This window comes from Chrysochloris asiatica, unplaced genomic scaffold (genome assembly GCF_000296735.1).
Source record: "Chrysochloris asiatica unplaced genomic scaffold, ChrAsi1.0 scaffold00004, whole genome shotgun sequence".
NCBI classification, from domain to species: domain Eukaryota; kingdom Metazoa; phylum Chordata; class Mammalia; order Afrosoricida; family Chrysochloridae; genus Chrysochloris; species Chrysochloris asiatica.
Window position 1 is genome coordinate 33,611,945 of NW_006408522.1, and position 25,451 is coordinate 33,637,395.

General features: G+C 42.3%; 1 protein-coding gene across 3 annotated transcripts in view; it reads right to left on the bottom strand.

Annotated features, from left to right (window-relative positions):
• Window positions 1-20,629, bottom strand: part of CAPN3 (calpain 3, (p94)) — a 45,701-nt gene extending 25,072 nt beyond the window's left edge. For all 3 annotated transcript variants that reach the window (XM_006831738.1, XM_006831737.1, XM_006831736.1), the window contains exons 1-3: window positions 20,321-20,629; window positions 4,481-4,550; window positions 372-490 (exon numbers count right to left, since the gene is read on the bottom strand). In XM_006831738.1, the coding sequence (XP_006831801.1) occupies window positions 372-490; window positions 4,481-4,550; window positions 20,321-20,629 (498 nt within the window). The remainder of the gene's footprint in view (window positions 1-371; window positions 491-4,480; window positions 4,551-20,320) is intronic.
• Window positions 20,630-25,451: the final 4,822 nt, after the last annotated feature.

Here is a 25,451-nt window from a genome sequence, read left to right on the forward strand (position 1 = left end):
AGCTGTCGTTTTTCAACTGCGGGCTCCTTGACAATCCAACAAGAACCACAGATTCCTAGTGCTAATATCTAGGGGCCCACTTGAAAAGTACGGTTGACAGTAATACAGTAGCCAGCCAATTCGAGAGACAAAAATAGACCCACAGGCCAGCAAACAGGATGTTTTCCATCCTTTCTGGGTCAGAGCGGAAGGAGTGTATGTGTGTGTGTGGGTTTGCAGGATAAACAGGTGTTTCCTCATGGACTTGAAGCCTTAAGGGGTCACTGCCCATAGTTGAGGATGTATGAAGGTAGATGAAGCTAAGACCAGGAGACAGTTGGGTAGGAGTGGGATTGCAGCCGGCCGTCTGAGCTACACTCCTGTCACCTCACCTGGAAGTGAAAGATTCCTGCGTAGTTGTTGATGAAACTCTGATCATGGGGTATGACACGGAAAAGCAGTCTCTCATTCAGTGTCAGGCAGGCGATGGCTGCGAGAAACCAGCAGTCCCCTGCAGACAAGAACACACACAGGTCATGTGGGCCTGCTCCTCCAGGAAGAGAAAGACACAGCCCCAAGCAGCTGCTCTCCTTCTCTTTGGGATTCGTTTGAAGACCTGGAACTTGTTTGATGCTCATTGCCCTATTCCCACACCTGGCCTGACAGAGATGCCACACAGGAGTCCCTTGAAAATATGATAAAAGTGTAACTATTTACTCATAGTGAGAATGTCTTCCTAAAGTCCATAGGAAATTCCTCCATATGCAATATAAACTCAGTTCCGGACCTCAAATGAGACTGAGCAGTAGGTAATCACAATAGGGGTAGGAAATCCATCTTGCCCTGAACCTCTGCAGTATGAGACCATTGCCTCTCAGGACCTCAGAGGAGACTAAGCTTCAGGGCACCACCAACCAAGCAGATTAGTAATGTAGGGGAAGCCAGTTGGGCAACTGCCTGGAATCAGTCCAATGCCATATATAAGGAGCCCACGTGGCAAAATGGTTATGCTAACTCAAAGCTCAGCAGTTCAGACCCATCCAGAGGTTCTGCGGGAGGAAAGACATGGTGATCTGCTTCTGTAAAGATTGTTGTTGTTAAGTGCTGTCAGTCGGTTCTGATTCATAGCTACTCTGTATGGGGTTTCCAACGAGGGCTTGTAAGTTTGAACTGCCAACTTTGTGGCTCAAAGTTGGTCTAGTGCTTATTCTATAGCGCCATACCAGGACTCCCTTGGAAATTCTATAGGGCAGTTCGACTCTGTCATATGAGTTGGAATTGACTTGACAATACACAACAACAAAAAAAACATAAGTGGCTGACAATACAGAAATTTTCCCAGATCTCCTTTCTGGCAGAGTGTGGTATGTAGTTGGAGGTGGCATACTGCTGTGTGTGTGTACACAGCTGGATATACCACCAGTTATAGAACTGTCTTCTGAGGATGATGGGCACAGTTAAGTGCAAGCTTTTTTTTTTTTTTTTTTAAGTTTTTATTGTGAATTATGTGTTACTTTACATGGGTGAACATTATCTTTACATTATCATATTTTGTTTCATTGCAATGATCACAATCCCCTGCATGCATCATCAAACAACCAAAGTGTACACCCCACACGCCTGCCTCCCAGCCACTAGCACACAGCCCTTCTCCCTCCCTGAGTCCAGAGTCCCCAGCTGCTCCTTCTGTTGACATCATTCATTGTTTCTGCCTCCATCCCTAGTGTCACCACCTCCCCAGACAGGGTTTCACACTTTGCTTTTCTCCCTTGATGGTTCCAGGGATCTCCACTCCTGGACTGCAAAATCAGCCACTCCCCTCCTTTTGTTACCAAACATTTACATTTACCTTTCCAACATTCACTGTCAGACCTGATAGCAATCATTCCCTATTGAACCACAGGAGACCTTTCCCCCTCACCTTTTATCAACCCCATGCAGACAGGTTAGAAACAATTCAGTGGAGATTCTACCTATCCTTGTATCCTCTGGAGCTAAGTTCCCTATTGAAAGCTTGTAAGCCAGTCACTTCTTTCCTTTGTAGTCCCCCCATTTTGGGTAGCCAATGTCTAAGTTCCCCATCCCTGTCAACCCTATGTACCCTGGAGGTGGGAATGAGCCTCACTGTAGAGATTTGTCTGTTCCTTTGTCATACTGCATCCACAAGCATAGGTCAAGTTCATCCACTTGTAGTGGGTTACTCCTTTTTTTCCCCCTCTTCTTTCTTCCTCTAGTTGTGTTCTGATCATCCAGTCACTGATGCCAGGTCAAATGTGTACTATCTGTAAGTATGGATGTTCTTGTGCATCTCCCCTTACTTCATATCAGCTGGATGCTTCACACTCCATTCTAGTCCTCTGGGGCCATGTCCCTGTCCCTGGGCCTAGGAGTCCCCAGGTCTCATCTTACTGCTGGTTAACCAGGTCTCAATCCAGGTTAACAGGAGTCTATTGAATGTGGTCGGACTTAGTTCACAACTTCATTGCTGTATTCCCCCCACTTCTCCTTATGAGTGACCAACGTGGTCAGCAGCAGGACCATACGTCTGCTAGTGTATTCCATTTGAGTTTCAGTATTTGAAGGGGGTTTGCCTTGAGGGGACCTGACCACTTGCCTTGATGGCTCCCTGGGGAACAACTTGCTTGTTCTTGTAGTAGTCAATTGGACTACTATTATTATTTTTGATTTTTTCTGCTGGTTTTTCTTTCAAGAAGTATCTTTTGTTCTTCTAGCTGCTCCAGACTGCTCTGCTTGTCCTTTCAAGTGGAAATGTCCCACCTCAGAAGATTCTGGATGGGGATCAGGATTCCACATATGGTCTTGTGCAATCCAAAGGCTCTGCAGGGAGCCTCCTTCACTGGGGCAAGTATCAGCCCCATTTTAGGTATTCCAATCAGTTATAGACTAAAGACAGACTTACAAGCTTTCTGCAGGCTTTTGTTTTGCTGTGTGGGATGTGATAGTGTTCTTGAGACAGTAGAGGGGAAACCGAGAGCTACCAGCATCTATGCTCTACCTTTCCTGTTCCATGAAGCAGCTTCTCCTTTGAAATAGGTATCTGTTTGTTGTTGCTGTTAAGCATTGTTGAGTCAATTTTGACTTACAGCGACCCTGTATAGAGTTTCCAAGGAGCAGCTGGTGAGCTTGAACTGACCTTGTGGTTCAAACAGACCTTGCAGTCCAGCGCATTAACCCATAGAGCCATACCAGGACTCCAGGTACTGGTTCAAAGGACCAAATTATTTGCTTGCCCAGGGTTCTGGCAGGCACCCTTTCCTCAGGTATGGAAACTCAGATATCAAACCCCTTCTCCTTGGCCTTACTTTCTATGATCAAATAAGCCAAATTCCTTTTGTTTTTATCTTGGTTCTCTCTTCCCCTTGATTTTTAAAAATGGATGCTGCAGTTTATTGTGTGTGTGTGTGTTTTTAAATAAAAAATTGATCCCAACTCCAAATGTGTCAGAGTAGAACTGGGCTCCATAGGATTTCCTTTTTAATAATTGATTTATTTTTATTGTTGAGAATATAGACAGCAAAAACTTACTCCAATTCAGTAGTTTCTGTATGTACAATTCAGTGACAGTGATTACATTCTTCAAGCTGTGCAACCATTCTCCACTCCTTTTCTGAGTTGTTCCTCCTCTATAATCTCATTGTCCCAAAGCTTTCTCACAAGTTTTATATTTTCCTATTGGTGCTCTCTTTTCTCTAATTTTACTTCATGGAACTTTCCATGAGTCCACATCCAAAGATTCCACTTCTTAAACAAGAAACGAAAGACAGGAAGCCAAGTTAACAAATCAAACAGAATATCGGATGCCTGCTCACATGGCAAAGTCATCTTTGTTGAATGACTCATTTAAAATATGGAGCTTTGTTGTTATTAAGTGCTGTTGAGTCAGTTCCGACTCATAGCGACCCCGAATAGGGTTTCCAAGAAGCAGCTGGTGGGTTTGAACTGTCGACCTTGTGGTTGAAGTGGAACTTGTTGTCCAGTGCTTTATCCTACAATACTACACCAAGACTCTAATATGGGGTAGTCTGGTGCAATTTAAACAAGAATTTGAATTACAAGTGTTCTTTTCAATAATGCATGTTATCTGTGTATATAAATTCTGCACATTCAAGAGCTATACTTGGTACACAAGATATACTTGGTACAACCTGTCTGGATGGGGTTGATTGTCATAGAGCACTCTTCTAAGGAAGATGGGCAAGTTAAATGTTGAGGTGGGTGTGTGAGTGAGGGAAGGCTGCAGAATGAGGCAGGCTTCCTGTGAAGTAAGGCCAAGTGCTAGTGAGAAATGAGGAAAGGACAGAAATTAAATGAAGCCATCACCAACACATAGATACATGAGCACAAAGTAACTGCTATAAAAATCTCCTACTGAAAATTAATTAAAAACAAAAACCATATTCTTGTCCATTTACTTTCTGTAAAGGGATTTTTATTACCCTTTGACCTTCTGACTGGATATGACCCCCAGGGACTTTCCTACCTAGATCTCCTTGACAGATGTCAGTTCTATTGGCTCCACCAATGATAAATCGGGGATTCTCACAAATTTCCTGTGAAGCAAAAAGGAAAAATGACCAGGTAATAGTAATGATGATGATAGCTACTATTTATTGATTTTCATTATGTGGTACTAGCACCCTGTATCACGCCACTCATCTAAGCCTGCAAAAAGAACCCTGTGGAGTTAGCACTATCATTCTTATTTTTTCACATAAAGAAACTGAGAGTCAGAGGGGTTAAGTCGCTTGTCCAAGGACATACAGCTGGAGAGTGGTGGAAGCCAGAAGCACACTTCTTTTCACAGTTCACAGTAGATTTCCCATACTGCCACACTATGTGAGTGAGGGTTCAGCCTGAGAGTTTAGCCGTGCCATTCCTGTCACAGCACTGGCAATGTGGCAGCAGAAAATTTTTTTTTTTTTTTTTTTTTAAATAGGTTCAAGAAAGGAAAATAAGAATCTTTCTCTCCAAAAATGTGGCAACACAGGTATTTAGAGTTAGTGTAGGTCCCAGGAACCACAAGACCTGAGAGCTGGGGAGGACAGAAAAATTTGGCCTGGATCTCAAAGGATTCCTGTCGGTCAGTCAGTTGTACCAAATACGGTACCAGCTCCAACACTTTAAAGTCTAGTTACCACAGATTATGTACAGCCCAACAGAGGCTCTCAGAGAAGCTCTGGTTTCACCAGCAGAGGGTGCTCTTGTTTCTGTTTCGATTTGTCTTAAGGCTTACTTTTCAACTTTTTTTTTCTTTTGAAGTAATTATGATTTTGTGGTTTGGTTTTAACTTCATTCTTCACAATTTTAGAAATTTTGCTAGTCCTGTGACACAGTTCATGGTTATGTGCCGTGGAGTCGGTTCCGACTCATAGCGACCCTGCATAGCGTATCCAAGGCTGTACATCTTTATGGGAGCAGAAAGCCTCATCTTTCTCCTGCGGAACAGCTGGTAGTTTCGAACTGGTGACCTTGCGGCTCACAGCCCGATTCGTAACCACTACACTACCAGAGCTCCTTAACTGGCTATTTAGGGATCCTTTAATCTGTGGAAAGGAATTCTGATGGTGCTGTAGGATAAGCACTGGGCTGCTAACCATAAGGCTGGCAGTTCAAACCCACCAACCACTCTGAGGGAGAAAGATGAGGCTTTCTGCTCCTGTAAAGATTTATAGCATTGGAAACCCTATACAGGATTGCTATGAGTCCAAATCAATTTGATGACAGTGGATTTGGTTTTTTTGGGCAATCTGTGAGAGGAACCCAGAAGGGTAGGTAATTGAATCTCTGATGAAAGTCCCTGTTAGAGTGGGTCCCAGTGTCACAAATTTAAGATCTTTGGGTCACAGAATAAAGAGTCCTGTTGGCATGGTAGGATTTATCCAAAGATAAATCCATGTCTTAATACCCAGAATTTGTAACTATGACCCTACATGGGAAAAAGATCTGACTCATTGGGCTACTAACTGAAAGGTTGCAGTTCAAATCCGAGCTGCTCCTCGGGAGACAGATGGGGCAATTGGCTTCCATAAAGATGCATAAACTGGGAAACCCCATGGGGCAATTCTTTTCCATCCTATAGTGCCGCTATAAGTAGGAATCCATTTGACAGCAGTGGGTTTGGTTTGAGCAGAGAATGTGGTGGGTGGGGATGGGAGGATAAATGTGTGTTAGAATAATGTTATCAAGAAACCTCAGCTCTTTCAAAGATCCGTTGTGCTTAATGGGCAACCTATGTGAGAACAGGGAATCCATGCAAGTGGAGACTCAGCTTTGGTACCTTGCCCACTCTGAAGAGGCCATTCTCCTTGTCTATTTCACTATCCCCTGTCAGCCTTCTGAAAGTGTGGTCCTTGGACTACCTGCATCAGAATCACCTGGGATACCCTTTTAAAATGCAGGTTCCCAGGGCATCTCCCAGACTTACAGATTCAGAAACTCCCAGACTTACAGATTCAGAAACTCTTGGTAGGGATCTGACACTTTGCATTTTAAATAGACACCCAGGATGTTCGTATAGTCACTGAAGTGTGAAACTGTGACTCTAGCTCTACAAGGTACTAGAATAGCTCAAAAAAACATTCTGAAGACAGTTCTTTTAAGAAACAATTTACTTTTATTCAATTAATAAATGAACATAGTTTCAAAAATTGAAGTAAAATAAAAAGTACGTAGAAAAATAAGTTTCTTGTCCCTAAGTTCTCTACTGCCAAATTCTCAGAGAGGAACAATTTTCTTGGGGCAGGAGGAATTTACTTCTATATTTCAAAATAATATGTTCACATTTTTACTTTTTCACTTAATTCCTTTAAGAAAGTATTATTTTATTTCCTATTTTAGTGACTGAAATTTAGGGCTCTTATACTATAGTCTCAGAGTCCTAGTGTGGCGCTGTGGGCTAATGCGTCAGACTGCAAAGTCATTTGAACACAAGGTCGGTGGTTCAAGCACACCAGCTGCTACTTGGAAACCATACACAGGGTTGCTATGGGTCAGAATCGACTTGATGGCACTTAATAACAACAACATGCTATGCTCTTGGGAGAAAGATGCAGCTTTCTGCCTCAGGAGTCCTATGCAGGGTCTCTAGGAGTCAGAACTGACTCCATGGCACACTACCACAACCATACTATGCTTTGCTTGCCATCCTTCCCAAATAGTTTTATCATAAATTTTTCTAACATCAGAATTCAGTACTTTCTGTGCTGTGGGTTGAATCGTGGTCCTCCAGAGATAAATCCATTCCTAATTCCCAGAATTTGTGACTATGACCCTACATGGAAAAGAGATGATCTTACAGATATAATTAAATTAAAGATCTCAAAATGAAATCATCTGGATTATTCAAGTGGGCCCTAAATCCAATGAAAAGCATCCTTGTAAGAGAAAAAACAGAAGACACAGACACAGAGAAGAAGACCATGTGAGGATGGAGACAGAGACTGGAGTTATATGGCCATAAGCCAAGGAAAGCCTGGAGCCTCTAGAAGGTGGAAGTAAGTGGCCAGGAATGATTCTCCCATAGAACTTTTGAAGGGAACATGGCCCTGATGACATTTTGATTTTAGACTTCTGTCCTTCAAAACTGTAAGAGAATAAATTTATGTTCTTTTAAGTGTCCAAGTTGGCCTCTACAATTGTGTGAGTCATTTCCTTGATATAAACTTTTCTATAATAGGAATCTTAGTGTTACACTGTAGGATAAGCATTGGACTGCTAATCACAAGGTTGGTGGTTCAAATCCACCAACTACTCCTTGGAAACCCTATACAAAGTCACTATGAGTTGGAACTGACTCTATGGCACTTAACAACATTATCAAAGGAGCCCTGGTAGTGTAGTGGATTATGAGTTGGGATAACCACAAGGTCAGCGGTTCAAATCTATCAGTTGCTCCATGTAAGAAAGATTAGGCTTTCTGCTCCCATAAAAATGTACAGCCTCAGGAACGTTGTACAGCGTAGCTATGAGTGGGAACTGACTTGATGACACACCACCACCACAACCAGACATATATAAAAGGAACCATGGTGGCAGAGTGGGCTATGAGTTGGGCTGCTAACTACAAGGTCAGCAGTTTGAATATACCAACTACTCCATGAGAGAAAGATGAGGTTTTCTGCTTCCGTAAAGATTTACAGCCTCAGAAACCCTATACAGGGTCACTATGAGTCAGAACTGACTTGATAACACACAAAACCATCATCACCACCATACATATATATGAAGTCCTAGTGTGGTGCTGTAGGCTATGTTCTACGCTTATGATTAGCGGTTCAAACCTATGAGCTGTCCCTCAGGAACCTTATACAGGGTGTCTATGAGTTGGAACCAGCTTGATGTCATTAACAACCACAGCAACAACATAATATACATATACAAGTTTCACTGGTTTTGTTTGTCTAAAGAACCTAGCTTAAGACAGCTGTGGATACTTTCCTTTCTGTATAAATGGTTCTTTTCTCCCATTGCTAATAATATCTTTCCCCTCCAAGCATTGCTTTCCCAAGCAATAACTTTTCCAAACACTTAAACTCACCAGATAATCAAGCAATTATCTGTGCCCCATTGAGGCTGTACTTTCCAACCTCCTACTCTTGCATGGATCAGTTGCACATATAACCAATAAAGGAATGGCATCTAGAATATAGCACATAAACAATGCCTGCATTCAGTTTGAAAAAGATAAAAACACAGCAGAATTATAGGCACAAGACATTAACAGTTAGTTCATGGGCAGTGAAATAACAAATGATGAAGAACTATGAAGGTAAGAGAAAAAGTATTGCTATAAAATCATAGAAATTTATCAAACAAAAATATCAAATTGTAAAGCTATCGTTTACCCACATATTTTCCATCTAGGTCTATACGCTTCTGAAGGTGCGGTTTCCATCTCTCTAACCTTTCTCTGAAGAATTCATCAATCAGTCCTCAATTTATGTCACATTAAAATGGCAGTTTGGCATCTTCAAGTAACTTAAATCGTATTACTTTGAAATGTTCTTTGAGTTCTAGGAACAAAAAGATGTCTGAAGAGAAAGAGCAGGGCTGTAGAGTGGATAGGGTAAGTTTTCCCAACAAATTCTCCTAGGACAACTCCTAAGCACAACTTTCCTGACCTTTTTCTCACCACTTCAGTTTTAAATTTTCTTAAAAGTTCTTCCTAATAAGCCCCAGTGATTGTTCTGGGTCTTCTGAGTAAATTTTATCAAGATTTGGAATCCCTAAAAACCAGTCACCATAACTTTTTTAGCTGACCTCTGGGCCTTGAATTTAACTGACCCAGCAGATTCCCTTTGCAAGACCAGAGACTTATTCATTTTAAAACTTTTTTTCAGCAACATAAACAGTGACTCTACATGTGGACTCACCAGATGGAATACAGAGGAATCAAATCTACTATATCTGTGGAAAAACATGATGAAAAAGCTCAACATCCAAAACAAGTCTGGGAGCCAACTATGGAACAGACCATCAATTGCTGTACCAAGTTCAGGTTGAAGCTGAAGAAAATGAAAACAAAAACAAGTCCATGAAAGTCAAAATATAAATATATACCATCTGAATTTAGAAACCATGTCAAGAACAGATTTGATGCATTAGACACTAAAGCTTGAAGATCAGAGAATTTGTGGAATGACATCAAGAACATCATACATGAAGAAAGTAAAGGTCATTAGGAAGATAAGAAAAAATAAAACACCAAAATGGATGCCAGAAGAGACTCTGAAACTTACTCTTAAACATAGAGAAGCTAAACTAACTGGAAGAAATTATCAAGCATATGAGTTGTTACTGGCTAGCTATCACTCAGCAACAATAACAACATTTGATCCTTGCAACATGAAAGTAGGAAATTTCACTTTCATTTAAGGGAACTGAGACAACGAATGGTCGGTCACATGTTAAGTGGTAGAGCTGGGACTTGAGTTACGTTTGTCTGACTTCAAACCCTATGTTCTTCATCACTGCCCTTTCCTAACTATGTCAGTCACAATTGCTACCTTACTCTAAGTGTCTACTATGAGTCATGATTTTAAGGCTAATTTCAAAACAGCAATATGATGAGAATACAGTTATCCCCATTATAGAAGAGAAAAGTGAAACTTAGAAAGGTTAAGTGGTGTGCTAGCAACAGAGCCAAGAGTCAAACCTAGGCCTGTTTGGTTCCAAATCCAGTTGTCTAAAGTCTTAAGCACTCTGAACAATGTCTTCAGTTCCTCTTCTTTGTGGTTATTCCAGTGACCCCACTTCTCTAAACTGTCTGACTGAGACTAAACATCCAGCAGATTAAAAGTGCTGGTAGTGGTGGTATGCCACGGAGTTGGTTCCAACTCACAGCAAACCTGTATAGGGTTTCCGAGGCTGTAAATTTTTATGAGAGCAGAAAGCCTCATCTTTCTCCCGCAGAACTGTTGATAGTTTCAAATTGTGACCTTGAGGTTAGCAGCCCAACTTGTAACCACTATTCTACCAGAACTCCTTAGATTACAATTAGACCTCCTGATAAGTTAGATTCATTGGGATGATGAATAATTTCCCTGGGAGAAGAAGTTCCACAGCAGAGGGGCTGAGGACTCCCTGCACACAGCCTGGGTTTTCCATAGCTTAGTTCTGAACTTCTCCTAGCCCACACTAGCAAAATAAATTACTTTGTGCCAATCTAGGACTTCTGCTTTCCAGACTTGAGTAACACAGGTCATGTGACTGTCTGGCTGGGGAGGTTCACAGGGTGCAGTGCTAATTTTAGAAGCAATAGGGCATGTGAGGAGATCCTTAGGGAATTAGGCTCTCTGGTGTTATTACTACAGGCCTGTGTTACCACAGGTCAACAGAAAGCTTCCAACTTCAAAGAGGATTGATTGGATGGCTAACCATTGGGTGGTGGGAGGTTGGTTGTCAACTGTCCTCTAACTCTCACCCTCTTTCTTTAATCCCATTTCATACTAAAAGGAACCATTTAAAGAAGAAAATACCTGTTTCAAATCTGGGGCAAGAAATGTACAAGATGTACTTGGGACATGTTATTATGCTATAAAACAAGGAATGTATCAAAGATTAATGGGTCATGTCACATGATACAAGCAATTTGTAGGAGGGCTCCCACTGTCTACAGATGGGACAATTTGAACATCAAGAAAAATAATCAGGAGAACAAACAAGATGGCAGATAGGGTACAAGTGCAGTGAGGAGCTCCATCAGCAACAACACAGAATACCAGACCAAGCAGGCTCAGGGGATGGTCCCAGAACTCAGAACCACATATAAAGGAATATTTAGGAAGTCAGAAGGCTTATAGCCAGTGGGATTTGTAGCAGAAGCAAGAAACAAGTGCTTTCTAATCCAAGGTGCTCAGCTGCTCCCTGAGTGGCATCTTCAGTGAGACCAAGCAGGGGAAAGATAAGAGCAGTCACGGACATCTGACAGAACTGCGGAGATAAAGGTGTGGACATTCTTCTTCTTTTTTTCTTTAATCTGTTCATTGGTCTCTTGATGTCTGTGCACCTCCATTCTGGTAACTAGAAGGGGTGCCTGAGGGAGCGGAATCCCACCCCCACCCCTGGAGGGTTCTAGTATGCATGCACACAGATCTCAAAATTTAAAGGGACAGTTTCCACTTAAAACCAAACAGCAGTGCAAAATGGCCACAGCCGGCCCCGAACTTTTTATCACTAGCAAAAGGCCTGACTGTAGGTTGTGGAGCAGGACAGGCAGACTAAAAAGGAAACCACCTAAAAATTAAATCCTGAGTTATATCATAACTACCAACAGTGGCATCTTGTAATTTCTCAGGAAGAAGAGTGAAAAGGGAAGACCATCTCCTGATCACATCTACCTGGAGGCAATCAGAAAGCATAAAAACACCAAAACACAAACCCATCTAAGTATTAAGGACACAGATAACTACTGAATATGCCCCCCCCCAAAGAAACAGATGACCATATCAGCACATGTCCAGAAACAAGATAAAGTGACTGAGACAAATGAGCTGAAGGTAGACCTATACTCCATACTGGAAGGAAGGCAGGCTTTGGAAATGCCTGAGAAGGAATTCAGAAAAATGATTATAAAATGTATCAAAACACTTTACAATGGAGTAAATAAGGTAGATACAGCACTGGAAACAATTAAAAACCTACAGAAAGAGGTCCAAATGATTAATAGAATATCAGAAATGGACAATACACTGAAAGAGCAAAGGAGTAGAATTGAAGAGATGGAAGCCAGAACTAGTGAGCTGGAAGATAAATCTCTCAATACTACCAAGATAGAAGAAAGCATAAAGAAATCTGAAGAAGGTCTAAGACTCATGTTGGACAACATGAAGAGGAATAACTTAAGAATTATCAGCATTCTGGAACAGGAAGAATCCCACAAGTCCACAGAAGAGATAGTTGAAGAGCTTCTGGAAGAAAATTTCCCTAACATACTGAAAAGAGAAAAGATAAACATTCAAGAAGCTCAACGAACCTCAGGAAGCATAGCTCCTAAAAGAAAATCATCAAGACATATAATAATCAAGCTCTCCAAAATCAAAGATAAGGAGAGAATCCTGAAAGCAGCTAGGCAAAGGAGAAGTAAGTGTAGCATACAAAAGTAAGCAAATCAGATTAAGCTCAGATCTCTCAACAGAAACCATGCAGACAAGAAGGCAATGGGGAGACATACATAAAACCCTGAAAGAAAAATGCTGCCAACCAAGAATCCTCTACCCAGCAAAGCTGTCAATAAAATACAATGGTGTAATCAAAACATTCCAGGATAAACAGAAGCTAAGGGATTTTGCCAAAGCCAACCCTGTGTTGAAAAACATCCTAAAGGGAGTTCTGTGGACTGAGAACCAACAAGAACAGATGACAACTAGAGATTGACATACGTGGCAGCATCACCCTGAACTCAACTGACAAATGGAAGAGTTTAGAACAGAATAAAACTATAAGAACATATTCAGAGGATCTGGGAGGTCAGTTTATGATCAAAGCCATTACAATTTGAAAGAAGGTAAACACAGAGGAACAGAGATCCAGGTGGTGATAAGGTCAGGTAGACTACAGGATAAAATAGACTGTCTTAAATGGAGGGAAAGTTAATGGAATACAAGGTAACCACATGGTGGGGTTGGGGTGGGGGGATTAGGAGGAGATGGAGGGAGGCGACAGTAAAGCACAGAGTAAGGGCAGACACATCATAGTTCGGGTGTTGGGGAGGGCAATACAAGAAGGGGGAGGAGGTGGAAGAACAAGGTAGATAAGGGAACACTGAGACAGGTTTGCATGGGTATGTAGGACAGAGGAAAATAGTGATGCAGGCTCAAACTTGGAACAACAGGGCTCTGTGATATAGGGATCAAGGCACAGTTTAAAGAGGGGAAATAATACTAAGATGCTTGACTGTCTTATGAATATTGGTTTTCCTTGCCTACTATTGTAAAATTGACACTTGAGTGGGATAGAACGGAATGTCAGGAAACATGATTACAGAAAACTTGTAAGCCTATCTTCAGCCTATAACTGATTGGAATACCTAAAAGGGGTTCTAGAACTTGCCCAGTGAAATAGGCCTCTTGAGGAGCCTTTGCAGAGTATAGGACCTTAGGTGGAATCCTGAGTTCCATCCAGAATCTTCTGAGGTGGGACATTTCCACTAGAAAGGACAAGCAGACTAGCCTGGAACAGCTACAGCGACGGAAGATACATCTTCAAAGAAAGCATCAGGAAAAACCCAAAACAAAAATGTCAGCACGACTGGCTACTACAAGAATAAGCAAGCTGTTTGCTGGGAAGCCATCAAGACAAGCCATCAAGTTCCTTCAGGACAAACCCCCCTTCTAAGACTGAAACTCAAAGGGAACACATAAATAGGCTTGTAAGCTTGTTGGCAATCACATTGGTCTACTGGTGACTGGAAGAAGGGGAAAGGCAGCAATGAAGAAATGGGCCTAGTTCAACCATAATCCATTGCATTGACCCCTGTTGACCTGGAGATGAGAGAGAGAAGAGGAAGGGCTGGTTGGTCCAAAATGTGGTGAGACCTGTGGACACCTGAGCCCATAGACAAGAACATAGCCACTGAGGGCTAAAGCTGAGAGTGAAGCATCCAGCTGACATGAAGTGAGGGGAGAAGCACAAGAACACCCAAACTTGCAGATAGTACCATTTGACCTAGCCTTGGTGGCTTGATAATCAGAACTCGACTAGAGAAGATTAAAACAAAATACACACACACACACAAAAAAACCCCACAATTTTTGATAAAGGAAACAAGGGTAAATTGCTACAATTTGATGAACTTGACCTATACTCATGGAGGTTTGTTGTTGTTGTTAAGTGCCGTCGAGTCGGTTCCGACCCATAGCATTAACTCTAAATATCAACAGAGAGGGAAGGAGTCTTCACATCAAGTATCAATGCTATCTCCTCTGTAAACAGGGTAGATAGGGATGGGCAATTTAGACATTGGCTACCTAAAATAAGGGGGTAATAAAGGCACGAAGTGACTGACTTACAAAGTTTCAAGGGGGAGCTTAGTTTAATAGAGTGTGGGGAAAGAAAGAGTCCCTGCTGAATAGTTTTCATCTTGTCTAGATGGGTCTGGTTAAAAGAGATGGGGATAAATAAGATTCTTATGATTCAATAGTGAATAATTGTTATTATGACTAATTGAGACTGTCATAATTGTAAAGGTAGAAGTTTTGTAACAAAAACAGGGGAGCAGTTAATCTTACAGTCCAGAAACAAAGGACCCTAGAGGACCATCAAGCGAGAAGAGCACAAGTGGAATGCGAGACCTTATCCAGAGAAGCAGCGACACCAGAGATGGAGGCAGAGATGGGAACATGGAGAGAGGAGCAGCTGAGGACTAGATTCATGGGAAGAAAGGGACTAAGAACTGGCGGCCAAGAGGCAGACTTGCAGACTGTGCCCGTTGGTGGTGTAAATTATTATATATGCCTGAGTATATATATATATAAACTGAATAGAGAGAAACACTGTTAACTGATGGTATATGGAGGGGTTTATAATCATTGTAATGAGACAAGGTATATGATTTATTGAATGTAAATGATGACCTGCCCTGTAAACTTTCACTCAATCCACAATAAAAACCTTAAATAAAATAAATAAATAAAAGAAGAATGAGTGTAATAGACTAAGATGCATCTCAATGCTTCCTACTGATCACACTCTTCATAAAATATTGTTTCAAACTGTAATACTTCAAAACGTAGAGAACATATGGATTATAGCACTGACATCCCATAGTTGTAGTAAAGTTAATGAGTTGTGGTAGCAGAGGGTTATGTGTTGGACAGCAGTTCAAATCTACCTATTGCTCTAAGGTGGAAAACTTATAGAGCCTTGGAACCCTATACAAACAGGATCACTATGAATCAGAGTTGACTTGATGGCACACAACCACCACTACCACCATTAAGTAAAAATAAGCAGCCCTGGTGGTGGTTGACAGTTTGAATCTGCCCAGTGAAGTCAGTGCATTAACCCACAGCACCACAGACTTGGACATCTGCTCTCAGAAAGACTTCAGCATAGAAAGTCTTATGAGGCAGTTCTAGTCTGTCACATGGGGTCACTATGAGTTGAAAATCATCTCCATGCCCCCCCCCAACAACAACAGAGGGTAAAGTGCAAGGAGCTTTGTGACTGTTTGATCTGAAGCAGCTAAAAGAAGGTTAAGTTGATTCAAGAAGAGGAAGAATTACTATAAAGAGGGAATCAGCTGACTCTATTGCACTGTTTCCTGGGATAGAGTCAGAAGTAATGGACTATAAGTGCAACCAAAAGAGTTCTGGCTGGAAATAAGATGAACTTTCAGATTGCGAATGTGACAAACCATTCAAAGAAATGGGGCATCCTCTTTCCTTCAAAATTTTAACATCAAGAAAGAAAACATTCCATCTACCTGGAATGACAGAAACAATGATTGAGGGAAACTTATCTTTCTTAGCTCTGTGAGTTCAGAGTCTCCTCAGCCCACGAGAGTTTAGGGAATTCCTGACAGTTTACCTCCTTTATGCTCTTCTCTCTCTTTCTACACTTTGTTTCCTCACTCAGATTTCCTGTGTGCTTTTGCAGGCTTGCCTGTGCAAATCAAGATACAACCTCCCTGCAATACAGAAAGTTACTTGCTTTAGGCAAGTGATCTGGAATGTTATCCTTCTGAGCCTCAGGTTCCTCTTTTGTAAAGTGGAGACGATAATAGAATTCATCTCACAAGGTTGATGTGAAGATTGAATGCACTAATGTTCCAGAAACACTTAGTTACTGACACATGGTGAGTTCTCAAGGGAGATTAGCTATTATCATTACTATTAACCACCTAGGCCCAGGTGGCACAGACTTCTGCTTGATTCCCCATGGGAACCTGCCTCTGAAATGCTTGATACAAGGAGGAACACGGCAGAAGTCCTGCTTCTTGTAGGGACCCTACTCCCAAGAGAAAGAAGAAAGGGCTGAGCTTCACACGTCCAGGTTTTTTGTTTTTGTTTTTTATGTCTGCCCAAAGGGAGGGATGTCCTGATGTGGCACTGTGGGTAAAGTGCTGGACTGTAAAGTCAGTTTGAATCACAAGTTTGGCAGTTCAGGCTTACCAGTCGCTCCTTGGAAACCCTATACAGGGTCACTATGGGTTGGAACTGACTCAATGGCACTTAACAACAACACCCAAGGGGAGGAGCCCTAGTGTGGCACTGTGGGTTAATGCACTGGACTGCAAGGTCCGTTTGAACCACAAGATTGGCTGTTGAAGCTCACCAGCCACTCCTTGGAAACCCTATACAGGGTTGATATGAGTTGGAACTGACTCGACGGTATTTAACAACAATCAAGGGAAAGAGAGAGGACAGCAGTGTTGTATTGTTGATGTTCCCATAGGTTTTCCCCAACACCTGTTCTCAGTGACATTGGCAAGAGGTCATCAACCTCCCCGAAACTCTCTTGTAGAAGTCATTAGGATCTGTTGTCAAGAAAATTTAGCTTAACAAATTTGGAAAACATCGTATGGTTGGTTGGTTTTCTGGTTCTAGAAATAGGTTATGGAAGGAAAGGCTAGAGGATTCAGATCGTTTGACTTGGGAACTCAATGCATGATGCTCCCTACTAGAGAAGGAAAGGTAGGGGTCTTTGTTGTTGTTCTGTGCCATGCAGTCAGTTCTGACTCATAGCGACCCTGTACAGGGTTTCCGAGGCTGTAAATCTTTACGGGAGCAGAAAGCCTCATCTTTCTCCTTTTCATATATCATTATTAACTAGTGTTGGGAGCATAATATACATTTTAGAGTTGTTAAGTGCCGTTTAGGCAGTTCTTACCCATAGCAACCCTGTACAGGGTTTTTGAGGCTGTAAATCTTTACGGGAGCAGAAAGCCTCATCTTTCTCCGGCAGAACAGCTGGTAGTTTCGAACTGCTGACCTTGCGGCTCACAGCCCTATTTGTAACCACTACTCTACCAGAGCTCCTTAGACAGGGGTCTAACTGGTAAAATGGGAGAAGAGACTGTCAGTCATCTTGGGGCCAGATGGCCGGGTACCTTTTCTTTTAAGAGAGAAAGGCTGAGAGTGCAACGTGCATTTTAGCTTATCCAGAATCCCTTATCATTGTTATAATTGTAATAAATTATACTTGATTGTTGAAGAACGGTTCAGACTGATTTTCAATGATTCAATACCCTAGGTAATATGCTGTTTCCTAGAGTTCAGTTTGGTGGTGCAACCAGGGATTGTTTAGCCAGATGCACAGGCCCAGGTCGCTGTAGGGTAGGGGCATTGGGGGAGGGAAGTTTAGCAAGGCTGGTGCATGAAGGCAGCTATCTCTGTAAAGGAAACCTGGAAGACCTTTCTAACGCAGCGGTGTGTCCTGCTGCTCTGAGTGAGGACAGGTTTCTCTGGGATCATTCAGGTGAGGGAAACTCCTCAGCTTTCCCCTCTCTTCTTTCCAGGCCACCCTGGTCCCGATTTTGCCATTAATCTGCACTCTTACTTCTTGCAGATCTAGGAACTCTATCATTGATTCTACTAGGGCTGATCTGACCCACACAACCTAGACCATAATGAAGACTTAACTCATAGGTCTGAATATTCATATATTGTTACCACAATAGAGTGGGCACATCAATCATCACTTTGAATTCAAGCAAACCTGGGTTCAAATTGTGACTTCACTTATTTGCAGTGTTACCTTGGACCTCAGTTTTCTCTTCTGTAAAATAGGGATTGTTGTTGTTGTTAAGTGCTGTCAAGTTGATTCTGACTCATAGCAACCCTGTATAGGGTTTCCAAGGAGCAGCCGGTGGGCTTGAACTGCCAACCTGTGGTTAGCAGTCCAGTGCTGATCCTACCGTGCACCCAGGCAAGTGTCTGGTCCATAGGCATTCAGGGTCTGCATTCCCTTTCCTTATGATAATTTTGGCTATTGTATTAAAATCTTTTAATACAGGGTCTCTATTAGTTGGAATGACTTCCCAGCACTGAACAGCAACAACACATGCTTTGCATGGTGCTAAATGTCTCATCTAGATTACCTCATTTATATTTTACAATAGCTCTTTGAGATAAGCTGTATTATCATCTCCATTTGTTGATGAAGAAACAGTCTTGAAGAAGGTAGAGACTTCTGCAAGACCACATAGCTGATAAGTGGTGGAAATAAGACGTGAACCCCAGAAGTCGTCCTGAGATCAAGCTCTAAGCCACTGGTCTAGACTTCCCCAAGGATGAAGGCCATGTCTGCTGATGACCTATGTTCATATTCATTAGGTCACAATCTCCCTGGCAGTATTCTGAGCAGAGAGTCAGATGACAGTTATAGCAAGAGTGAGCAGAGCATTGTTCTTGATGTTCTGGGACACTTTCCTGTCTTGTTCTCCTTGTCTGGAAGTGCAAATGGTGGGAACCATGAAGGGAGATGAGTGTGAACCTAGGTGAAAGTGTGTGTATGACTGAGGTTGAATCCCACAACCCTGAAGGTTGTCTCCTGTCATTGTTCCTGTTCAATGCCTGTCTGCCTTTCGGGACTCTTGAGCCCATGAGAGAACGGATTTTTCTCTTTCTTGTTTATAGCTTTCTCCCCAATCATTGGCACTAGTAGATGCTCAATAAATATTTCTTGAATTAAGAACAAGAGTCATAATGGAGGTGTAATCAGAGAAGGGAACCAAAGGAATATAGATTTTCTAGTTGGTAGATCACTCTAAAGGGGTCTTGAGCGGTGTAACCGTTAAACACTTGGCTGCTAAACTGAAAGGCTGACTGACTGTTTGAACCCATCCAGGGTTTCCACAGAAGACCTGCTCTGGTAATGGGAACAGCCTAGAAAATTCTGTGGGGCAGTTCTGATCTGTCACGTGGATCACTATGAGTCAAAATTGACTCCATGACATTTGATGACTACAACAGATCACTATGAGTGACGCCAGAGGCTAGGGGAGTTGCCTAAAAGAGGAAGAGTTTTTAATGGGGAAAGCCCCATTACATGCTTATGGATATACTTCACTCAAGTGTGTCTTGGTATGGCATTGTGGGTTTATGTGCCAGACTGCAAAGCCATTTGAACTGCAAGGTCGGCAGTTCAAGCTCACCAGCAGCTCCTCGGAAACCCTATACAGGGTCACTATGGGTTGGAACTGGCTCAACAGCACTTCACAACAACAACAGTGTGTCTTTATTTTCTCCTTTGTGATGGGAGGTACAAGGATAAAAACAATTGTGAGGCTTCCTAACATTTTATGCATGAAAAATCAGTCTTTGCCTGCCCCTATCCTCTTTGGAGGGCTTCTGTGTTTAAAAAGACATGGTTAATGGCAAACTAAGAATAACACCTTAGATTTTAGTCAAATAAATGGACTAAATCTTGCAAAGATACAAGATATTTCAAAAGAGTGTATGAGGGAGGGATTTTCAAAAAAGTTCAGAGGAAAATTCCATTATCTTTACATTCTATTTTTCCACCAACATTTTGAAGGCCCTTTGTAGATTTGTATAGGAGGAATTTAACAGAGTTTCTTTCTTCTTCTTCCTTTTTTTTTTTAAAGTAAGGATTATTTCTGAAATAGATTATTTCCTAGAGAGAGACCAAGAATCAACCCGGTCTCCCTCACAACACATCAATCACAACGCATCAATTGTGCTGAGATTTGGTGATCTCTAAGATTCCTCTCCTCTCCTCTCCTCCTCACTTCACACTTGAGGATAGAACCTGGCAGAACTGCTGCCAGGATCCTTCTCCCATGTGTCCATGTGCACAGCTGAGTGAGAGGGCGACTTTGAGGGGGAAAAACCCAACCAGCAATCAGTAAGATACTCACCGGAGGTCTCTTCCAGACGAACTGGATGGGGAACTTCTGACTATAAAAGAGAGATGTCTCATCTGGTGGGAACTCAGGATCCACGTAAAGGACCTTCTTTTCTAGACATTTCTTGTGTAGCTGTTCAAATGTCTTCTCTTTCACTCCGATAATAGGAAAATTACGACTGATGATGGCTGAATAGATGCCACTTGGGTTTCCACCTCCAGCCTCAGTGGTCGTGCCCTGAGTTGGGTGGGGGATTGGCCCTGGGGACTTGGGCTCAGCCCCTGTCCGTGGGGCCACAGACGCACTAATGACAGTCGGCATGGCAGGCAACTTTGGAAGAAAAAGGTTTTTACAGAAAACAAGATACAGCTACCTCCAAGGAAAGGAAGCAACTGCAAAGGGGAAATTGGAGTGATTCTGTCATCCGAGAGAAAAATATCCACATCCAGTCCAAAGTTTAAAGCCCATCAGGAGGTCATCCAGCTTACATCCAGCTTAAAAATGGACCTGTGAACCCAAAGCCATAAATTCTTCCTGAAGAAGGAGCAATAAAGGATTTCTGAAGCAAGTTTTACCTGGGGGGCTCTTACGAGCAGCATGTGTGCCAGAGGGAGAGAAAGAGAGTGAGGGTTGAGTTTCAGTGGCCTGAAGATGCTTGAGCCAGGAAAACTAAAAATAGACATGAAGGAATATTATGAGTATGAGAGCAAGAGAGAGGCTAGCATGCAGCTAGCTGTATGGTGGAGCGAGAAGAGCCTGACTGGAGGTGTTTCAGTATTCAGTATTGTCATGAAATAAATACTGGTGTTGTGAGAAAATGAAAGGGGACTATCTGAATAAATTGGAACATTGAATATTAGCAAACAATTATTGATAGGTTATTGAATGAGCAGTTATCAGACTATCAGATGACTGACTGGCTTCCAAATTAATGGAATAAAATACTGAAATAAGATACTGAGTCCCCCCATAATTTTACAACATTTATTAACCAAATCCATTGTGTATACCATACCCTTCTAAAACACACAAGGTTGACAGTTCAAACACACCAGCTGCTCCACGGAAACCCTAAACATGGTGGCTATGAGTTGGAAGTGACTGGATGGCACTTAACAACACACTGATATGTTATAATACAAATGAGGTCTTATAAAAAATACCATTATGTGTTTTCAGAGAAGAGCAGTAAGTCTCTGAACTTACAAAGGGATTGCTTGCTGGTAGGGAAGGTGATTGGAATAAGAAAGGGGAAAACATGTTTTGTTAAAAAATGAAATATTTTAAAGTAAAATTGAAACTAAAAGCAAAAACAAAACAAAAAAAACTAAGCTAAAACACTTGCACATGTGCACAAGGAAGTACTTAGAAAACTGTTTGCTGTTGTGTTTGTAATAGAGAAATGCAATGAAGGTTTGGCTGGGCTGTGTTCCTTTCCAGAGCTTAGAGTTCTTTTCTAAGATCACACGGTTGTTGGCAGAATTCAATACTTTCAGCGTATAGGACTGAAGGCCTCATTTTCTTTCATTCTTTTTTGAAGTAGTTTTATTGAGAGATAATTTGCATTTAAAATTCACTCATTTAAAGTGTGCAATTCAGTGGTTTTTAGTTTGTTTACTGAAATGTGCAGCCATTGCCAGAGTCTATTTTAGAGCATTTTCATCACCTTAAGAAAATCCATATCCAGTGGTGGATTACCCAGTAAGGAAGGCAAGCATGGGCTTTCTTGTGCGTACTTACTTACTGTAGTGAACAATTTCACATCTTTGATGTTGTGGAAAATGTGAAATTGTTCACCGTGCTTACCTTGTTTACTGGATACTCCATTCCTATCAGGGATTGTCAATTTGAAGTGCTATGGGGTTGGAAAGAGACAGATGTCAGCCATCCCTAGAAGCAAAATCTTTAATGTGGTAAGAAAATATGAAATTATCCACTACAGATTAGTAAATACAAGTAAGTCCATGCTTACCTTGCTTACTGGGTAGTCTGGCACTGCCATCCCCTTTAGCTATCACCCTCCTATTCTCCTATCCCCTCATTCCTTATCCAAGCAGCCACTAATAGATTATAGATTTCCCTTTCTAGGCATTTTTGAGAACATAATCGTAATTTCCAATATTGTAGGGTAAAAGGATATCGTTTTTCTTGGGACACAAGCTGAACTCTCTAAAATGAAGTTCTGTTGTGGTGCTGCGGGATAAAGCACTGGACTGCAAGGTCGGTTTGAACCACAAGGTCAGCAGTTCAAACTCACTAGCCACTCTTTGGAAATCCTATACAGGGTTGCTCTGAGTCAGAACTGACTTGACTGCACTTAACAGCAAAAACAATGCCAACCCAGGAGAAGTGCTTTTTAAATTCCTTTTCCTTTCCCCCTCCCCTCCAGCAAATACCCCTGACCTCCTATAGCAGGGTTCTGTGTTCCCACAGATGGGTCATTTATCTAAGGGGTAGCAAGCAGCTGGAGCTGGGCAGCTTTTCTATTTTCCCTCAGCTGGAGATAACACTCTCTTCATGCAGTCTCCTCCCTCTCTGCTTTGAATATGAGATTTGTTTACCACATAGTATGAAAAGAGACCCTCAAGTCCCCTCCTGTGCAGAAAATCTTGTCCTGCCGGCTGCCACGGGATACAGCTGCCATGTCCTGTCAGCAAGTTCCCTGTTGGTAAACCATCTCTCTTTTATTTTTTTCTTTTCTATAATAAAGTAATATATGTCAGATTGATCCCTGGTCAGTTTTACAGTCTCTCAGTACCTATGTATGCAGTAGGTTTTTCCCTTCTGGGCTTAAATCTTAATAGTTCCATACTGACTGTATGTCTTTCAGAATGTTTTGGTGTCAGTGGAAGAATTGTCTGGGTAGAAAGACCACTCAGTGGTCCTTGGCTGAGAAAATCTCTGTATCTCCTCTTGTACATGTGACCTAGTCACCTCTTGTCTCTCCTCACCCCCCAAATAAACACTTGAGCCAAATCCACTACTATACATATATGTGTGTGTTGTTCTTGTTGTTGTGTGCCATAAAGGGGATTCTGCCTCATAGTGACCCTGTATAGGGTTTCCAAAGCTGCAAATCTTTACAGGAGCAGAAAGCTTCATCTTTCTCCCATGGAACAGCTGGTGGATTTAAACCGCCGATCCTGAAGTAACAGCCCAACTCGTAACCCACTATTCCACCAGGTCTGTACATAGTCAGTACAGGTAACATATTGATGATTCAGGCAAGCGTGGCATTTGGCATTTGGTTCAGAAACTGTAATTCAATGCTGAGCTGGATTGTCCATCAAGACCCTGGATGTCATACCACAAGGAGCTGGTTTCAAGGCTCTCAGATGACAGTGTGAGTATCTCTGGGAAAGGGAATTGCCTGCCTGACCTCTGCTTTGGCAGCTCATGGCAGCTACTCTCTGCGTGTTAAAGGGTGGCCCCATCCCAAGTCTGGCTGAGGGAGGCTTGTTTTAGACCATGGTCATGCTTGCTCCACGTGACTGTCTCACAGGTCCAAGGTTAGAGGCTATGGGTGAAGGTGGGAAGTGACAGCTGAAATAGGGAGTAGCAACAGGCTCATGATCCCTGGGGTTGCAGCTTTGAGGAAGCCTATGCCTAAGGCGTGTGGGACCAGTCAGCATGAACCTTCCTGTTCTGCTATGAAAATGCCCAACAGTCTGTACTTCTTGTGAAAAGGCAGATTAGAGGAGTCTGACAGGCTAGCTTCCAAGTTTGGGTCTGCCGCTGACTGGTTATGCCTGTGTAACTTTAGGTGAGTTACTTTATCCTTTCTAGCTACGTCTCAGTTTTTTCCCCTATAAAATGGGAATAATGATATTCACTCTGCTTTAGACGGCTGTAAGGAGCCCTGATGGTTTCGTGGGTTATATGCACTGGGCTGCTATCCTCAAGGTCAGCAGTTCAAATCCACTGGTTACTCCATGGAGAAAGAGGAGTCTTTCTGTTCCCATAAAGATTTACAGCCTTGGAAACTCTATATAGGGTCACTGTAAGTCAGAAATGACTGGACGGCACACAACCACCACCACCGAGTTGCAATAAAGATTAAACAACTTGATTTATGTAAACTATAGTGCCTGGATTGTTTTGAATGCTCAATAAGTGTTGTTAGAGAAGACTTAAATGCAATATTACCATGGAATTAGATGAGAGTGAATGAGACATTCACTCCTTGATGCAAATCAGCACTCACTCCAAGCATTTACTGAACAGTTTCCAGAAGTACAGTGTAGGGATAGTTGCAGTATGCCCAGGCTCATGTGGTACCTAGGAGGATCTTTAGTCAGAGGCTTGCCTACCTGCCTACACTAAGAGAGCATCTCAAAAGACTGTCTTCCACTCTCAAATTGACCAGTGGCATGAACAGCAAATGTAGGCGTTCCTTCAGCCATAATCATAAGTTTGGTTCCCAGTCCAGTGCTCTGTTGTTATTGTTGTTACCTGTGGGTGAGTTGACCCCAACTCAGGATGAACCCATAAACAAAGAAACAAAATATTGCCCAGTCTGTGCCATCCCCATGTTTAGTCACAGATCAGATTGTTGTAATCCAAAGAGTTTTCACTGTTTAACTTTCTGAACTAGATAGCCAGGACTTTCTTCCCAGTCTATCTTAGTCTGGACACTCCACTGAAAACTTATTCAGCATCATAGCAACATGCAAACCTCCACTGACAGGCAGGTAATGACTGTCAAGGCCCAGTCACCTGTGTGGGAGGTGTAGAATTCTAACACTGCACTACCAATGCCTTTCTGCAGTACTCTGTTGTTGCTGCTGCTGTTAAAAGTGCTGGAGCCAATTCCAATTCGTAGTCATAGTGACCCTGTATAAGGTTTCTGAGGCTGTAAATCTGTGGCAGCAGAAAGCCTCATCTTTCTCTTGAGGAGTGGCCAGTGGACTTGAACTTCTGACCTGGTGGTTTGCAGTCCAGAGCTTATCTTACAGAGCCACCACGCTCCTCCAGGGCTCAGTGTTGTTGTTAAGTGCTGTCAATTCCATCCTGAATCATAGCCACCCTGTGTAGGGTTTTCAAGGAGCGACTGGTGGGCTTGAACCGCCAGCCTTGCAGCTCAAGCTGACCTTGCAGTCCAGTGCATCATCTATCCTGTAGCGCCACATCAGTGCTCTGTACT